Below are 19,581 nucleotides of genomic sequence, written 5' to 3'. Positions count from 1 at the left end.
AAAGAACATTCAGTACTGACAATGTTGCGGTAAGCAGAGATGTTAACACGCTGCATCCATGCCAGCAAAAGCTGGGGACTTGCTCCCTGGGTAGTGGCACTGGGAGGTGGCATGAAACTTTTTAAGAGCCAGGCCCTAGTGGGAGGTCCTTGGATCAACTGAGGACATGGCCTTGAAAGGGATTAAGGTGTTTCTCACAGGACCCTGGTTAGTTCTTGAGAGAGAGAGAACTGTTCCAAAAGCCTGAGCCTGCCCTCTGATTTCCTGTCTCTTGATTCCAGCTTCCGGCTAATGTACATATTGGGAAGCAGCAGGTGAAGTCTCAAGTAGCTAGATCCCTGGGATCCACATGGGAAACCTAGATTGAGTTCTTAACTCCCAATTTGGCTTGGCCCAGCCCCAGCTATTGTGAGTACTGGGAGTGAACTAGCACATGAAGATAAATTTATTTATCATTAGCTTGAATGTGCTCCTCTCAGTGAATTTTGAATAATCAAGAAGTTATTATATGGGGCCAGTGCTGTGGCGCAGCAGGTTAACACTGGCCTGAAAGTGGCTGCTCCAATTCTGGTCCAGCTCTCTGCTATGGCTTGGGAAAGCAGAAGATGGCCCAAGTGCTTGGGCCCCTGCATCCGTGTGGGAGACCCAGAAGAAGCTCCGGCCATTGTGGCCAGTTGGGGAGTGAATCATCAGATGGAAGACCTTTCTCTCTCTGCCTCTCCTCTCTCTGTGTAACTCTGACTTCCAAATAAATAAATAAGTCTTAAAAAAAAGAAGTTATTATACAAAACAAACATGCTCAAGACGGGCGTTGTGGTGCAGCAGGTGAAACTGTGGGTTGAGATGCCTACATTCCATATTGGACTGCCTGGTTCACATCCCAGCTACTCTAAGCTTCTGATTTAGCTGCCAATATATCTGGGAGCCAGCAGATGATGACCTAAGAACTTGGGTTCCTGCCACCCATGTAGGAGACCTGGATGGAGTTCAAGGCTCCTGGCTTTGGCCTCTCCTAGCCCTGGCTATTTCAGGCAGACCAAAGATTTTTCTCTTCTTTCTCTGTCACTCTGCCTTTCAAATAAGTAAACAGATCTTAAAAATATATGCATATTCCAGGCAGCTAACTCATTGGTTTATGCAACTTTATTGAAGAAAAATAAATCAATTACTAGCAGAGCTATTAGTAGATCACTCATCCATTGACAACTTGCATCATTTATTCAGTGCTATATTAAACAGTGTATTGGAAGATAGATTAACTAATAGCTCCAAGCCTCCTAACAATTTAAATGAAAATTACAAAATGTTTGAGACCCTATTTTGGAATACAAAGGGTGTTCGACTTCCAATCTTTTGTAAATGCAAAGCTGTTTTTTGTATATACTGTTGGGATTTGCTTCATTGTTTGACATCAAATGATGATGTAAAGTTCAAAAGAATGAATATTTTGCCATGTTCAGTTAGAGTGCACAGTCTGTTACAGGTTGACACATTGCTTGACCTGATTTATGCAGAATTAATAAGCTATTCAGATAGTGTAGCTTTAATATGCTGCACCGTGATATTGGCAGCCCTGGAGTTCATAGATGGACTTGGGACCCAGCAGTTTTGAAGCGTGTATGTGGAGTTTTAAGAAATTTATTTTCCAGGTGCAGCCCCATCTAATTAAAACTTATCTTCACCTTGTACACTTGACAGCTGATAAAAACATAACTTGGGAGTGATTATGGGTCAAAATTTACAAAATAAAGTACTGTTTTGGTGTGGGAGTTGTAAAAAAAAAATATATGCATATTCAAGAAGCAAATCTTGAAAACATATAGTTTCAGCATTTTACACAGTAAATTTCAGAGACAGAAAAAAATTCTGAACAGATGAACTGTTCCTTTAAAAATCATTAGTTGAGGGCCTGGCACTGTGGTGTAATAGGCCAAGCCTCTGCCTGAGGAGCCGGCATGCCATGTGGGCGCTGCTGTCCCAGCTGCTTCACTTCCAATCCAACTCTGTTCTGGCCTGGGAAAACAGTGAGAGATGGCCCAAGTGCTTGGGTCCCTGCACCCAAGCAGGGTGGGAGACCTGGAAGAAGCTCCTGGCTCCTGGCTTTGGTTCGGCCCAGCTCTGGCTGCTTGGCCATTTGGGGAGTGAACCAGCGGATGAAGGACCTCTCTCTCTCTCTGTGTCTCTCCCTTTCTCTGTCTGTAACTCTACCTCTCAAATAAATAAATAAATAAAATATTTTTAAAAAATCATTACTTGATCTATGGAAAACTTAATTAAAAAAATTATTGTGCAACCAATCTCCACAATTCTTTTCATTTTGTAAGAAAGAAAATCTGTACCCACTGAACAGCTCCCCATGAGCTCCTCCCCCAGCCCTTGGCAACCATCATGTACTTCCACCTGAATACTGTAGGCACTTCATATAAATAGAACCATATATTATTTATCTTTTTGTGACTAGCTTATTTTATTAACATAATCTCATTTCATTTAGCTTAATAACCCTGGTTTCATCTGTGTTGGAGCATGTGTCAGAATTTTCTTCCTTTTTAAGGTTCTGCTGAAAATCCTTTTAAAAAATGATAAATAGTCATTATACCTGGAAAACTATGAATGTCCTAATTACTTAGTGTGTCTGGTTCTGTAAGCTGTGAGGACCCCTGAAGAGGCCCTGGGAAGGCAGTGGCATGCAACTGGAGCTTTCCGTCAGTCCGTGTAACTCAGCACTTCAGACTGTGGAACAAACCCACAGGCAGCCCCTCCAGTACCGCACAGACAGCCATCACCTGATGGGAGGAGGCTGTCTCCAGCATGAAGGTAGCTGATACCAGTAATTCAATTATGTACATGTCTCTAGAGAGAGGGGAAATGTCCCTTAGAGAAACAAATAAATACACCCACTTTTATATGTCTCAGCAGTGTTGAGAACAGAAGGTGAGAATTTGTTTAGTCTTTACAAAATGAATGCTAAAGCAGGGGAGAAAACAGCTGTGTAACTGATACTTCAAAGCAGTATAGGAGCCAGATGTTCTACTTAACCTGTAAGCTGTGAATAAAAACAAAAATACCTGTATACTTACAACCCACAGCTCAGAACCAAGAGGCTCCAATGAAGCAGAATTCATCATACAAAGCCAGGTCACAAATGCCACTTAATGCATCAGTCACTCTCCTCTCCTTAGCTAGGAGGTATCTTTCCTTCCTCTAAATTCACCTAACATTTTACCTGAACCTCTTCTGCCACTTAACATCATCTCTTTTGTGCCCTAGTTATGTAGGTATGGAATTAATCGCCCTGATGAGACCAAAAGATTCTCAAGTCCAACATCTGTGCTTCATTCATTTCCCTTGCCCAGTTCATTTTCACATTGATCTGAGGTCCGTCTCTCTCCCAATCCATGGCCATTTAAAATGCACTATGCTCCTCTTTCATATCTTTTCTTCTGTTTTAGTTTGTGATGGCTCCAGAAAGAGGAGTCCAAAGTCCAAATCTAGATGGAGAAGAGAGTCAGGCAAAAGGGAAGTTGGGACCGAGGGAAAACAAATAATTTCTTTTCCAGAAGAGCTAAAATTTATGAGTGTTCACGCTGAATAAGGCACAGAACCACACAAAGTGGATTCTGTTCTGAGAACAGAACAGTTCATGTGGTAAAGGAGCCTCCAAAAACCCCACTCACCAGGAGCTTGGAAAACAGTGCCCAGTCGGAGGTGAGGAGGGGAACAGGTCAGCAGCATGATTTCTAAGGACAGTGCACCAGGGTGGTTTTGAGGGCCATCTGGCTGACGGAGGGTGGCCAGCTGACACCCAAGCTGACTCACCTGACCTGGATGGCTGGGTGTCCTCCTCCTCCGCTCTTGCTGAGCTTCAAACCACCTGCCCAAAGCTGCCCGCTGCCAAGCCTGATCAAGGAGAGCTTCTTTTGCCCTTGAAGACCACACTCAGAAGACTCACAGAGAATAATGTTTTACAGATGAACAAATGGAAAAGGCAAGGATTGCGAGTGCACATTTAACACAGCCTTCACCAAAAGACTGGTACGACATGTCACTGCTTCCCTCTGCAGTTACTCTTTCCTAAACCTCAGGGAGTGCCAACCTCCAGTGATGGCTGCCTCTTCCATTTCTGTACTACTTTGTTTTGTTCATGCTCACTACTACAATTTGTTTCTTCCTAACTGGACAATGAGAACCCTGACAGCAGGACTCCTGTTTTATTTGAGGGCAGACTCTCAACAAAAGCTAAATTTATTAAGGATGCCATCATGGATTAAAAAAACATTTCTGATCAGTAAGTGTTCCAAAGTGTTGCTCACCATCACACTTCCTCATTTAACGTGACAGAGAACTATATTAGCATATACAACTGCTTTCTTTTCCATTGATTTAAGATGTTTCTAAGCACAGTAAATATATTAAAAAAAAAAAAAACCCAGCAACTATAATATACCTCCTTGATAGAACTGAAAGTTCTTTTTTGAAAGCTAAAATTTATGTTTGTTTAAATCTTGCTATTCCCGTATTTCCTAAACCCAATGTTCCTGTCAAAAAAGCCACCAAATGATTTATTAGCTTCACTGCTAGGCTAAATTCACAAATATTTCTTTCTGAAAAGCCATGTTTACTAGATGTGACAAATTAAATTTCTTTCTTCTACCCCCAATCATGAGCATATTTATTAGGCTACTTAGAATTCCAGAAAGGCAGAGCACAATTAACGATAAAATGGAAATTATGCTAATGGAACTCCCTATGTAATCAACTTTTCCATTCTGTATGAGGCCTGCACCATCTCACTTAGTATTCAAACACACACACACACAACCGAGAAAAAGAAAAATGAAGGTCTTTGCCTATATGAAGATATTCTAAACGATTCAGGTTGCCTTGTCAAGGAATGGAATGAATATCTTGCAACCCAAGTATACAAGCACCCTCTTGTGAGAACTCAGAAGTGGCTCTTTAATGGGGTTTCTCTCTTTAAGCCATCTTAAACATTGCCCTTAGACTAATCTATCTGGAGCAGAGCCTTGATCAGACCATTTCATGGTTCACAATGCCTACCACAGCTCCAAATACCTAAAGCCTGGAATCCAAGCCTCAGATTGAAGCTCAAGTCTCCATCATTCACCCTTCACTTATTTTCAAGGGCTATCATCTATTACTTCCTTTCAGACACCCTTACACTATTCCATTTCACACTGATTGCTTTTGCTTTATTTTTGTTTGTGCCATTCTCACATTCTTATCAAACCATATACATATTTAAAAATCCATTCTACCCATCAGAAATAGCTATTCCCCTTCCAGGAAATAGAATTCATTGCCTTTGCAATCCTCCTAAAACCTTATTTTTGTCTTGTATTTTAGTATTGTCTTTGAATTTTAGTAATATGCATATGGGCTTATTTTTCAAGTTCTTTGAGGATAGAAGGTTATTTGTGATTAATCTTTGGATGCAAAGTAGATATCTGGCAAACAGTAGCAGAATGAACTGAACCAGTAACAAGTAATTACCTCACACTGATATGAAGCACCATGGATGCAGTAAAGCCAGTAGAGTAATGGTACAGAAAAGTCAGTATATATGGGTGGGTGTTGTGGTACAGAGGGTTACACTGTGGCTTGGGATGCCCACATTCTACATTGTAGTGCCTGGTTTGAATTCTGGCTACTCTGCTCTGAACCAGCTTCATGATAATGCACAGGCACCAGATGATGGCTCAAGAACTTGAAACCCTGCCAACCAAGGGAGAGACATGAACAGAGTTTCAGTATCTTGACTTTGTCCTGGCTGTGCCTTGGCTGTTGTAGGCATTTGGGGAATGAACCAGTGAATGGATGATACCTCTCTCTCTCTCTCTGTGTTGCTCTGTCTTTCAAACAAACAAGCAAACATAAAAAAAAAAAGTTCCTGGATTCAGCAATTTTTTTTTAAAGGAAAAACCAAAATATGATTCTTGCCATATATTTATTCAATGAATATATATTAAGTAAGTACTATGTGCTGCAAACAATAAACCCAGTCTTACAAAAGCATTCAATTCAGTATGGTGCTTATGGTACATATTCTTAAACCATAGAGATAATGAGGAAAATAAAAGGAACAGAGTCCTACTTGGGAAACCTTTAGAAATGGACTTCTCTTTTTTCCCATGAGGCTTAGGTGGCATCACACAATGACCAAAGGATAATTTTTACTTTTTACATATCTATGAGTATTCTAAAGCCTAAAGGGATGAATGTTATGGAAGAGAATGGTGTGCTTCACATAAAGTTGGTCAAAATAATGTTATCCAGCATGGGAGTACTTGTTCTATTCTAGGCACTAAGCTTATTACTCTTCATATGTGATTTGTTTCATTTTAAGTTACAGAATACTTGGAAGTACCTTCTAGAAAACAACCTTTCAAAGACTTGGTGATGGCTAACAAACAAAGAGGAAATAGAAAGGAAGCCAAATGGAAGATACAATAGGATTAAAGACATAAGGATTGGAGGGACCTAGATGTGAGGGGGAAAACAAACAGATGCGTGTGGAGAATCTTGTGCTTAATGTGCATTAACAGGAAAAGAAAGGTGATTAGCATGTGGAGATAAATACAAAGATTTAATTCTAACATGGAAATGAAGATCTGCTCTGGTAGGTAAGAGGGAGTTGTTACAAATTTTTTAACAAGAGTACAAGTACAGCAAATACTATAAACAAACAAAAAAGAAAATCTGAGAATCTATGGGAGAAAATATTAGCAAGCCATACATTTGATAAAATGTTAATATCCAAAGTATATAAGAAAGTTAAACAATTCTACAGCAAGAAAGCAAATAATCTGATTTAAATACAGACAAGGATCTGAGTAAATGTATGGTTGGAAAACATATGAAAAAATGCTGAGGGGCTGGCATTGGGGCATAGGGTAAATCTGTTGCCTGCAACACCTGCATCCCATATGGGCACTGGTTCGAGTCCCAGCTGCTCCATTTCTGACCCAGCTCTCTGCTAATGTAGTTGGAAAAGAGCAAAGGATGGCCCAAGTTGTTGGGCCCCTGCACCCAAGTGGGAGACCCAGAAGAAGCTCCTGGCTCCTGGCTTCAACCTGGCCCATTCCTGGCCATTACAGCCACTTGGGGAATGAACCAATACATGGAAGATCTCTCTCTCTTTAATTTTCCCTCTCTCTCTAACTCTACCTTTCAAATAAATAAATTCTTTTAAAAAACAGAAAAAATGCTCAAAGTCGCTAAGAATTAGAGAAACAGATTAACAATAAATGATATCTCATATCTGCCAGAATTGCTATTAAGAAAAAGATGAAAGGTAACTGTTGTTGAGGAAGAAAGGAAATCCTTGCACACTGTTGGTGGGAATGAAATTTAGTGCAGCTATAAAAAAAATAGTATGCAGGTTCCTTAAAGCATCACAAACAGGACACCCATAGGATCTAATCATCACACTACTGGGTATTTATCCAAAGGAAATGAAATCAGTATGTCAAAGAGCTATGTTCACTATCATATTTATTGCAGCATTATTCATAATAACCAAGACATGGAATCAATCTATCAACAGATAAAAAGTAATGTACTATTCAGGCTTAAAAAGGAAAGCAATTCTGTCATTTGTGACAACTTGGATAAACTTGGAGGACATTATGGTAAGTGAAATAATTTAGACACAGAAAGTCAAACACCACATGCTCTCAATTAAATCTGGAATCTAAAAAAGTTCAACTCATAGAAAGAGAGAATAGAATGGTGGTTACTATAGGATGGCAGGGTGTAGAGGCTGAGACGTTACTCAAAGGATACAAAACAATATGGTGACTACAGGGGCCAGCGTTCTGGCGTAACTGCCACCTGCAGCTCCAGCATCTCCTATGTGCCAGTTCAGGTGCTGGCTGCTCCACTTCTGATCCAGCTCCCTGCTAATGTGCCTGGGAAAGCAGTGGAAGATGGCTCAAGTGCTGGGGTCTCTGCACCCACGTGGGAGTCCTGGAGGAAACTGCCAGCTCCTGGCTTTGGCCTGGCCCAGATTGGGCTGTTGTGGCCATTTGGGGAGTGAGCCAGCAGATAGAAGACCTGTCTTTCCCTCTCTGTCTCTGTAATTCTACTTTTCAGATAAATATAATCTTTAAAAAAAACCAATATAGTGACTGTAGTTTATAATGAAATATTGTATTCTTGATAATCTCTTAAGAGAGTAGATTTTGAATATTCTGATCCTAACAATACATGAGGTAATACATATGTTTATTAGCTCAATTTAGCCATCCATAATACACATGTATTTTAAAACATGTTGTGTACACAATAAGTATATACATTTCATTTCTCAAATTTAAATAATTATTAATGAGCTGGGAGGCCTGGTATTTTGTACACAACTATTGAAAATGGAATCTGTTGGAGGCTGGGAGTTCTGCTCCAGGTCTATGAGAATGTAAGGGCAATCATTACCAAAATGAGAGCTTACTATGTGCCAGGGATGGTGTGAAGCATTTCATAAATATTATTTAACTCTCCCAACAAATCCATAGAGTTCATTTTTTTTTGCAACCCCATTTTGAACGTGAGGAGACTGGAGCTTCTAGAGCTTAACTGGCTCCAGTTCCATGTGCTCAGAAACCGCAGGATGAAGACGAGGACCTGGATCTGAGTCTCGGCTGATGTTTTCAATCACCGCGCTGTGTAACTGCCACAGTGGGATGACAGCTACAGAGAGCATTGCAGGAGGAATGCTAGCAAGCGCTTCCTAATGCATGTAACTGCACGGATTATAAAATACTCCAACCTGTACATTAGTACCTGATCCTCATAACTTCCCACGGCCGCAAGCAAGGGAGGTTATAAAACTGGTTTTACAGAAAAAAAAAAACAAAAACAGACTTCGAGAGGTTACTACCTTTACCTAGGTTATTTGAGCAACAGGTAACTGATAGAAACCAAAAGTGTTACTTTTCTGACTTTTTACTAATTTTGATAGGCTAAGATGAAGTTGAAATTTACTTTTTATACCAATGAGGCTGAATGATTAGAACTATTTCTGTAATTGGCAGAATTGAAAAACATGAAAACAATAGTGAATAGTATACTTAAAAGATCAAGTAAAGGGGCTGACGTTGTGGCATAGTGGGTTAGGCCACCACTTGCATTGCTGGCATCCCACAGGGGCACTGGTTCGTGTCTTGGCTGCTCCACTTCTGATCCAGCTCCCTGCTAATGCGCCTGGGAAAGCCGTGGAGGATGATCCAAGTGCTTGGGCTCCTGCACCCACATGGGAGACCCAGATGAAACTCCTGGCCTCTTGGCTTTGGCCTGGCTCAACCCCGACTGCTGAGGACATTTGGGGAGTGAACCAGCAGGTGGAAGACCTCTCTCTCTCTCTCTCTCTGTAACTCTGCCTTTCAAATAAATAAATCTTTCTTTAAAAAGACTGAATTAAATATATTTCAATATTTGAAGAAATAATTTACATTTACTGAGCACTTACTCACTTGTGCCATAAATTGTACCAAAAGCTTTGCTCTCGTTACTTCTTTTAGGTCTCATGAAGGTTTATGATGGCTTGGTTGCCACCTGCCCAGGTGCAGGTGAGGAGGTGGATACTGAATCACATGCCTGCACTGAGGCACTGTGGGTGTTATACAGCCTCTCTAAGCTCAGTCTCATCTTCACTTGGAAATAGCAACACCGTCTCAGAGTAGATGTAAGTAAACATGAGACAACATAATGAAAGCAGTAAGATCATGCTTGGCTTTATAAAGGTGCTTTCTTTTGTACTGAGAAAAAAATATGTGTAATAAATGACAAATAAAGCTCTAGGGAATGATGTTCTGATGGGAACATTCATAGCCAACATTACTAATAAAATTATTCCAATATTGCCCCCATAAGGTTTATATAACATTCTACAAATACAAGAAAAGAATTAATAATTAAGCACTAACTTTTAAAAAAAATTTATTTATTTATAATTTGAAAGGCAGAGTGATAAAGAGATAGATCTTCCATCTTCTGGAGCTGGCTCAGAAGTGGAGCAGCCGGGACTCAAACCAGCACCCATATGGGATGACGGCACTGCAGGCAGCAGCTTTACCAGCTAAGCCACAGCACCAGCACCTCTCTTAAGTCTTAATTTGGATGATAAAACCTGGGACTGGCAGGGGTGTGACAAAATGGCTATTAGTGGGGAATCATTACCTATCCCTATAATCTTTTTAGATAGTAATCGGCCAACAGAGGTTAAAATTTTGAACACGTAGAGCTTTTGACTCAGCAATTTACAGTAGGGGGTATCTATGCTACAACAAAAAAAGCATAGGGGCTAGCGCAGTAACACAGTGGGTTAAGCTGCTGTCTGTGGTGTCAGTATCCTATGTGGATTATTTGAATCTCAGTTGCTCTGCTTCAGATCCAGCTCCCTGCTAATGCGCCTGGTCTAAGTGCTTGGGCTTCTGTACCATGTGGGAGACCCACATGAAGCTCCTGTCTCCTGGCTTTGGTTTGACCCACTCTTGGATGTTGTGGCTATCTGGGGACTGAACCAGTGAATGGAATATATTCTCTCTCTGCTCCTGCATCTCCTCCTTTTTTTCTTTAAAACAAGCTTTACTAACTAGATTTTATCTTCTGGTTACCTACTTTCTCCCAAGTTGCCACCTCCAGAGAATTAAATCCCTTTGCCTCTGTCTTGTCACTTCTCTGAAAATATACTTTGTTAAAGATGATATAAAAGCTAGAATTCAAAGATATCTCTTTGACTACTACTCATTCCTTGGTGTCTCCTACTACATATGAAATATACATGTTAATAAACTTCTGTTTGTTCTTCCCATATGGGTGCTAGTTCGAGTCCTGGCTGCTCCACTTCCTATCCAGCACACTGCTATGGCCTGGGAAAGCAATAGATGGCCCAAGCCCTTGGGTCCCTGCACCTGTGTGGGAGACCCAGAGGAAGCTCCTGGCTCCTGGCTTCGGATCAGCGCAGCTCCAGCCATTGTGGCCAAATGGGAGTGAACCAGAGGATGGAAGATCTCTCTCTCTCTCTGCCTTTCATTCTCTCTCAGTGTAACTCTGACTTTCAAATAAATAAATAAATAAATATTTTTTTATTTGAAAGACAGAGTTACAGAGAGGGGTATAGACAGAAAGAGAGGTCTTCCATCAGCTGGTTCACTCCCCGGATAGCCGCAATGGCTGGAGCTGCGCCGATGCGAAGCCAGGAGCTTCTTCCGGGTCTCCCATGCAGGTGCAGGGGCCCAAGAACTTGGGCCATCTTCTACTGCTTTCCCAGGCCATAGCAGAGAGCTGGATCGGATGAGGAGCAGCCAAGACGAGAACCAGCGCCCATATGGGATACCGGTGCTTCAGGCCAGGGCTTTAACCCACTGCGCCATAGCACTGGCCCCATAAATAAATATTTTTTAAAAAAAGAAAAAAAGAACCTATGGGGGCTCAAAAAATTATTTTTCTTCCCTAAGTGAACAGATGGATCCTTTAAACCTGTGTATCAGGGCAGAGCTGTGGTGTAGCAGGTAAAGCTGCTGCTTACAGTACCGGCATCCCATATGGGCGCTGGTTTGAGATCCAGCTGCTCCACTTCTGATCCAACTCTCTGCTATGGCCTGGGAAAGCAGTAGAAGATGGCCCAAGTTCTTGGGCCCCTGCACCCACGTGGGAGACCTGGAAGAAGCTCCCAGTTCCTGGCTCCTGGCTTTGGATTGGCGCAGCTCTGGCTGTTGTGGCCAATTGGGGAATGAACCAGCAGATGGAAGACCTCTCTCTCTCTGCCTCTCCTCTCTCTGTGTAACTCTTTCAAGTAAATAAATAAATCTTTAAAACCAAACAAACTGTCCATCAAGTCACCTCACTCCTCTATTTAAAACCTTCCCGTGGTTCCCACTGCACAGAGAATAAAACCTCAACTTCTCTGCCTTACAGAGCCTCAATCTTGCTCGTGTCTCGTGTTTCAACCATGACTCTCCCAGTTTCCAACGTGCTCCAGCCATATTCCTCAAACCCCAGGTTCACTCTCAGGTGAGAGCTATTTCTGTGCCCTCTGCAGGGAAAGCTCTTCCTGTATTTTTCCATGTTTGGTTTCTTCTTAATTTAGTGTCTCCATGACTAATTACAGGGGTCACTGGGACACATTCCCTATTTTAATTCTTTGCAAGACACTGACCAGTATTTGATAGTTCTCTTGGCTTATTTGTTTACTTTCTCTCCTCATTAGAATGTACACTGAACCACAGTAGGGAGTCTTACCTGTTTTGTTCACACCTATACTTCTAATATCCAAAATAGTACCTGACAAATAATATACGCTAATTGGATACTTGTCAAATGAGTGAACAGAATGTGTATTGTATAATCAATTTTTATTAAAAAGAGACACTATATAGACCTATTTATTTTTGTTGAGAGCAAAAAATAAGGTATGCACAGACACTAAATTGCAAGCATTATCATTTTTGGAGAGTTAAGAAACAGAAAATTAACTTTTCTTCTGTTATCTTCGCATTGTTTATTTACTAACAGTAAGTATAAATATCTTTTTGACATAAAAATAATTCAATTAATAAAACATGGAAGGATAATGAATATTTTCTCAGCTGGGGAAACAAACTGATTATATAGCCACTCTACCCATCTATTTATCACTATTTATCATCTATTTATCACTCTAGAAGCAGACTGATGGAACAATCTTATTCTACCAGTAATTTCTCCATCAATAGAGGAAAGTAATTCTCTAAAAATATCTATGATCACTGGTATGAAAATTTTGTTTTGTTTTGTTTTTTGACAGGCAGAGTGGACAGTGAGACAGAGAGACAGAGAGACAGAGAGAAAGGTCTTCCTTTTTTCCATTGGTTCACCCCCCAATGGCTGCTGCTGCTGGCGCACTGCGACTGGTGCACTGCGCTGATCCGAAGCCAGGAGCCAGGTGCCTCCTCCTGGTATCCCATGGGGTGCATGGCCCAAGGACCTGGGCCATCCTCCACTGCACTCCAGGGCCACAGCAGAGAGCTGGACTGGAAGAGGAGCAACCAGGACAGAATCCAGCACCCCGACCGGGACTAGAACCTAGTGTGCTGGCGCTGTAGGCAGAAGATTAGCCTATTGAGCCGCGGCGCTGGCCAAAAGTATTTTTAAATCATAAAGATAGTGGTACAATTTACTCATATAAAGAAAATTTTCAAGTAAATTCTAAAATGTAATTTAAGACATAATTACATACCTGGATAACAGGTTAAGTAATTGTGAGGAAGGTAATATATAATTAAGTTCTGATGTTTATTTACCATTGTTGCACATTACTTTATAATTTTATCTGAAATATTTTCCATTTTACTTAAATAAATCTACTAGTTAATAAATCTATGAGTTTGGAATACCCAATACAGAAAATAAAAAATACCAGATTTAGGGAAAATAATCATGACAAATCCACTGAAATCAGCAGGACCTGATCTGGAGCAGCCTTACCTCAGTAGATGATGGGGAACTTGATGGTACTGGGAAGGGAGCAACAGCCATCTGATTGACTGCATCTTCATTTCTGCAAAATGTTAAAACAGGGAGAATCAGTACACAGTAAATGCCACATTCCTGGCTGAAATTAGAAATATATCCTCAATTCTTGGGTGCAAATGTACACACAACATCAAATAATATATGTACTTAATTCTATATAATCTATACACATACATATTTATTATATACATATATATGTATATATAGCTTCAAAACATGCACAGCTATTGGGCACAAAAAGAGACATATGACTCAGGGGATACTAAAGACACAGTTATTAGTGACAAAGAATGATGATGCTGGGAGCTATCCAAACCCTGCTTAGTGAATCAGGCGCTGCAGGGGATGGTTCTGGAAGGTGTCAGCTGTTTCGGCACGGAGGAGCACACATTTGCAAAATGGGTGTGTGCCACCTCTGCAGCACTGTCTTTGAACTGGAATGGTTCCCAGCCTCCTCACTTGGCTTCTAGCTTGGTTCTGCCAGATGAAGGATGAGGGATGTCTGGGACAGGCCCTGTGCAGTAGACAGTGAGGAGCAGTGATAGATCGGCAGAGAGAGCTCCAGATTGATAATGTTTTGTGGGGTGAGTGAATTCTCCTCCTCCTCACCCTAATGCAGCAGAGTAGGCAGGAGCTGAAATCTTATCCCTAGGGTGACAGGCACACAACAATTCCTGGAACACAGCTCTGATGACTGGGCCTACTTTCTACCACAATAGTAGCTAGGGTTAGCTAGTGGTCCTGTGAGAGTGAATGACTATCTTTCACTATTCATTCATGATATAATATGGTTACATTTATTATACTACATGTATAATTATATATTACTAATACAATTAGCTGAGGAGCCAGTGCTGTGCTGCAGTGGTTAAGCCACAGCCTGTGATGCTGGCATCCCATATGGCTGCCAGTTCAAGTCCTTGCTGCTCCTTTCTGATCCAGCTCCCTGCTAATGTGCCTGGGAAAGCAGCAAGGGGGATGGCTCAGGTGCTTTGGTCTCTACACCCACAAGAAACTCCTGGATCCTGATTTCAGCCTGGCCCACACCTGGCTATTGCAGACATTTGGGAAGTGAGCCAGCAGAAGGAAGCTCGCTCTCTCTCTCTCTTTCTCTCTGTAACACTGACATTCAAATAAATAAATAAATCTTCTAGAAAAATCACTTATCTCAAAATTTACATGAAGTTTGACTTTATGTTTCACAAAACCAAGAAAGTTCAAAAAATGCTTCTTGTGGATACATAAAGAGTTAGATTTTCATAGCTTTCCCTCTGAAACAGCGAGCTCCATCACCAGTGGACCCATATCAGTGTACATTGAAAAGCCACTCTCTGTCTGGGGAGAACATTCAAAATGCAACACATTGGGGCTGGTGCCGTGCCACAGTGGGTAAAGCCACCACCTGCAATGCCCACATCCCATATGGGCGCTGGTTCAAGTCCCAGCTGCTTTTCTTCCAATCCAGCTCTCTGCTATGGCCTGGGAAAGCTGTAGAAGATGGCCCAAGTCCTTGGGCCCCCGCACCCATGTGGGAGACCCAGAAGGGGCTCCTGACTTCTGGCTTTGGATCAGCGCAGCTCTGGCTGTTGCAGCCCATTGGGGAGTCAACTAGAGGATGGAAGACCTCTCTCTGTTTCTCCTTCTCTCTCTTTTTCTTTGTGTAACTCTGATTTTCAAATCAATAAATCTTTAAAAAAATGTTTAAAAAAAAAACAAAATTCAACACATTTAACCTTGTATTTCTCACCAAATGCCCCTGTCATTTCTGCTTTGGTATTTTAATCATCACTGCTTTTACTTGAAATGCTTTTCTTTGTTCTTTATACATATACCCCATCCATTCTTCTCCTGCAGTATGAGTTCAATTATCTCAACGAGGTGAACTACTGTCTTAAGTTCAACATATATACTGACGTCACTTAAATGGACATATTGAGCCCAGATCTTATTCTGAGCTAGGATCTGCATCTCCATGTCCTACAACCATCTCAGATAAAACAGAACTTTGGTGCTGGCATTAGTGGTTAGGATGTCACTTTGGGATTCCCACATCCCATATTGGAGTCCTTGGTTTTCAGTCTTGACTCTGCTTCTGATACAGTTTCCTACTAATAAGCACCGTGGGAGGCAGTGGTGATGGTTCAAGTACATAGGTGCCTGCCATCCACCCAGACTGAGTACCTGGTTTCTGCCTTTGGCCTAGCCCAGCCCTGGCTGTTGCAGGCATTTGGAGAGTGAATCATTAGATGGAAAGATCTCTGTTTCTCTTTCAAATTAATTAATTAAAAGTAAATGAATAGAGCAGAGCTTTTTATCTTACTCAGTTCCCAGAGCTACAGCCAATTCTCTTTGCCTGAGCAAATATCAATAACACCTGTCTAGTTGTCCAACCAAGAACTGAGTCACTCCTGAAACTTCTCATCCCTCAACTGAACTTTCAACCCATCAACAAGTCTTGTTGATTATATGTTCAAAACACATCTTGAGATCTTTCTCCTTCTTTCCATTCTATTCTATGTGCAAACCATCAGCACTTCTTATTGAAACTAAGAATATTCCACTTCGTTTCTCCACTTACATTCTCTCTCCTGTCCATTTTTCCTGCAGCAGAATTATTATCCTAAGACATTAATTTGATTGTATTGCTATCTCCTGCTTAAAGTGTGCCAATGGCTTCTTATTACATTTGGGATCAAGTCCAAAGTTGGCAAGGAAACTATGACGCTTTGAGCAACCTGGCCCCAGACCCCTTTCCTGGCGCCACCTGGCGCCCTCTTTCCCTGGCTCACGGCAGGCTCTCTTTCCATTTCTCAGTTATGCTAAGATCCACTCACCACAGGCTTTTCGCTTACCCTATTCTCTACTGTTCTGCAGGTTTGTCAACCAAATCTTTTTTTCTGATTTACTCCTAGTCTCCTTCATAGCTCACCATAAATGTCATTTCTTAAAACAAGCTTCTATGACCACCATTATATGCTTATAGTACCCTATACGATGATTGCCTTTATAGCTGTTTTTCCCCCCTAACTTACGCAAATGATTTACACAAACATTTGTTTTCAACCTGTCTTTCTCTCTAGATAGTAAGCACTCCAAGCACAGGACTTATGCTCTTCCTACTTTCTCTTAACCTACCTAGGGGAAAATATAGCACCTGACACACATTTGCCCTTAATATAGGTTTGTTTTTTTTTTTTTTTTAAAGGAATGGTTTGGAGAGTAGGGGTCAAAATGGGATATATCGGTCACTCTCTTCAAAAAGGAGACAGAATGGTGAGGTTTCAGTTGCAGCATTGTCCCTAACTGGCTGTGGGACTTTGGGAAAATCACTTTTTAGAGCCTCAGTTTCCAGATGGTTTAAGTAAGTAGGTTGAACTGTAAGAATTCTAAGGTGGTATAAATTCTCTGTGTAATGAGACAGAGAACAAATAAAAAGATGCAGTGTAGGTACTATTTCTTCCTTTTTTAAAAATTTTTTTTTACTTGAAAGGCAGAGTTGGGTGGGATGGGAGAGGGAAGACAGACATGCAGCTACACACCTGCTAGTTCACTACCCAAATGGTTGCAACTAGTAGGGGTTGGGCCAGGCTGAAACCAGGAGCCAGAAATTCTGTCTGGGTCTCCAACATGGGTAGCCAGAACTGAACAACCTGAGTATCAACTGCTGCCTCACAGGTACACATCAGCAGGGAACTGGATCAGAAGCATGGAGTAGGAGGTACTTGAACCAGCACTCACACAGGGGATGGGAATCCTAAGTGGTGGCTCAATCTACTGTGACACAATGCCCACCCCTAGGTACTATTTCTTGTTCTCCTCTAAAAAGAGCATTCTTGGAATACCTAGTACATGAACCAGACCAATGCAAATGGGAGAAAAACTAAAACTATAAAGTGACACAGAGAAGTGGGCATGTGGCACAGTGGTTAAGTTGCTGCTTGGGATGCCTTACATCCTATGTTGGAGTATCTAGTTTGTATCTGGGCCCCTCCACTTCCAATCCAACTTCCTGATACTCATGAAGAGAGACTTAGGTATTTAAGATGATGATTTAAGTACTTGGGTCTCCACTACCCATGTGGGAGACCTAAATTGAGTTCCAGGCTCCTACTTTGGGCCTGGCTATTGTGGGAATTTGGGGAATAAACCAGCAGACAGAATATCCTCCCTCCCTCCCTGTCTCTGCCCTTCAAATGAAAAAAAAATTTAAAAAATAAAGTAATATGCAGCATGAAGAACACATGTACTTTTTCTGACAGCATTACTGATGCCTTGACCTTGCACCATTGTGTTAAGTGCAGACTATTGTTTTTCAGGGAATATGAGCCATTCCTCAGCAGTCTGCTCACAAACAGAAAAACTAATCAGTTACCCCTGTATAAGTAATGACATTTTCCCAGTGGTAATTCCCTTTCCCATTCAATTTTTCCCATTAAATAACACAATAGATCTCAGTTCAGCTTAGAGCTGAAAGCCAACGGGATATGTCTGCTCCAGATTTGGAACTCACAGGGTAGAGGCAATCTGGCAGTAATTAAGTAGATGGCTTTTCATATCTCTTTCAAAGGTTACCAGCATTAAAAAATATGGCTGCACATAAATTTTACTGAGAAATCATGATTAACTGGACCTGGTTAGCACGAATCAGCTAAGTTATCCCTTCACAATTTAATGATTTTCCCCAAATTAGTATGAGCTTAATGGCTTCTATTAAGTTTTTAAAATCTCACATAATAGGAAATATAGTTACTCACGATAGAAAAAACTACTATAAGAAGTTACAGTTCATAATCCTTTATAATCCATTTAATAGTGACTATCCATATACCTCAGCATCAAGCCAGTGGAAAGCTGACATAGTTTTATTCCTTTTTATTTTTAAAAATTCTGATAGTTCATTTCCCAAATGCTTGCATTGGCTGTGGCAATGGTGGGGGCTGGGCCAGGACCTGGCAGAAGTTGGGAGCAGGGAACTCAGTTCAGGTCTCCCCGGTGCTGTGGCAGGAACCCATAGACTTGATCCATTACTACTGCCTTCCAGGGTCTGCGTTGGCAGAAAGCTGGATCCAGGATCCAGGGCTGGGCACCAAACCCAGGTACTCCAATGTGGAAAGCAGGTGTCTCAACTGCTAGGACAAATATCTGCTTCCACAGTAGCAATTTTAAAGAAAAAGGAAGTAGAAAGAGAAAAACCTAAAGAGAGAGTGAGCATATATACTACATACCAGTTAGCCTAAATGATTTTGGCCTGGGAACCTTTGACCCCTGATGTCCATTCATAAGGAATGAAATCTATGTGCTTTACAAAAAAAATCTTTCCTTTCCATATAATTAACCTAAGTTTCTCAAGCTCCTATGATATATACAAGACATACTCAGAAATTGTAACTGTTTGCTCATGTTTTTCTAATTATGTTTAAGAGCTGCTGAGTGCCAGTGTGTGGAAGTCCTTAGCACTGGAGCTGCCACACTCTGAAAATTTCTTGTGCTGTTCTTCTCCAAGCACAAGGTGACAGCTTATTGCTTTACATCCTCATCTTGTAGTGGGATATCTGCAGAGAGCGTGGGCATCCTGTAGATTTCTGGTGAATGAAAGTGATTTGGTTGACAGGAAAAAGAAAGAACTATCACAGCTCTGCTCTGTGCTGTCCGAGCTACTCCCGTGAGTTAAGGACAATGTGCAGCCTGAAAGTCAGCAGCTATCAGTAGTCACCACGTGGAAGGGACATTTTTGGGGTATCTTCCCAGTTCTCAGTGATTCCCTGGTGGCCATGGGATCTATACTAGGTAACAGGAGCAGCTCTGCCATCTGTCTCAGTTGGGGTCAATCACATTCTTTCTCAGGAATGCAAAATTGATGAAGAAAGCAGAGTGCAGTGCCAAGACACCAGCAATGGAAATGCTTGGGACTAACCAGGGGTCAGAACACCCTTCTGCGGACATCTCCAGGGTCACCCTGGCTCATGGGTCTTTTTCTTTTCTTTTTTTTTTTTTAAGATTTATTTTTATTTATTTGAAAGACAGAGTTCCAGAGAGAGGTAGAGACAG

The 19,581-nt window shown here is 41.4% G+C and overlaps 1 protein-coding gene across 9 annotated transcripts in view; it reads right to left on the bottom strand.

The window, feature by feature from the left end:
• The window catches only part of PATJ (PATJ crumbs cell polarity complex component), a 445,385-nt gene that overhangs the window by 104,335 nt on the left and 321,469 nt on the right, over positions 1 to 19,581 (bottom strand). For all 9 annotated transcript variants that reach the window (XM_062191443.1, XM_062191441.1, XM_062191445.1 and 6 more), the window contains one exon: positions 13,486 to 13,558. In XM_062191443.1, coding sequence (XP_062047427.1) covers positions 13,486 to 13,558 — 73 coding nt within the window. The remainder of the gene's footprint in view (positions 1 to 13,485; positions 13,559 to 19,581) is intronic.

Source organism: Lepus europaeus, chromosome 5, assembly GCF_033115175.1.
Source record: "Lepus europaeus isolate LE1 chromosome 5, mLepTim1.pri, whole genome shotgun sequence".
Classification (NCBI taxonomy): Eukaryota; Metazoa; Chordata; class Mammalia; order Lagomorpha; family Leporidae; genus Lepus; species Lepus europaeus.
Note: the sequence above shows the minus strand (reverse complement) of the source record. Positions and strands in the feature narration are given on the sequence as shown.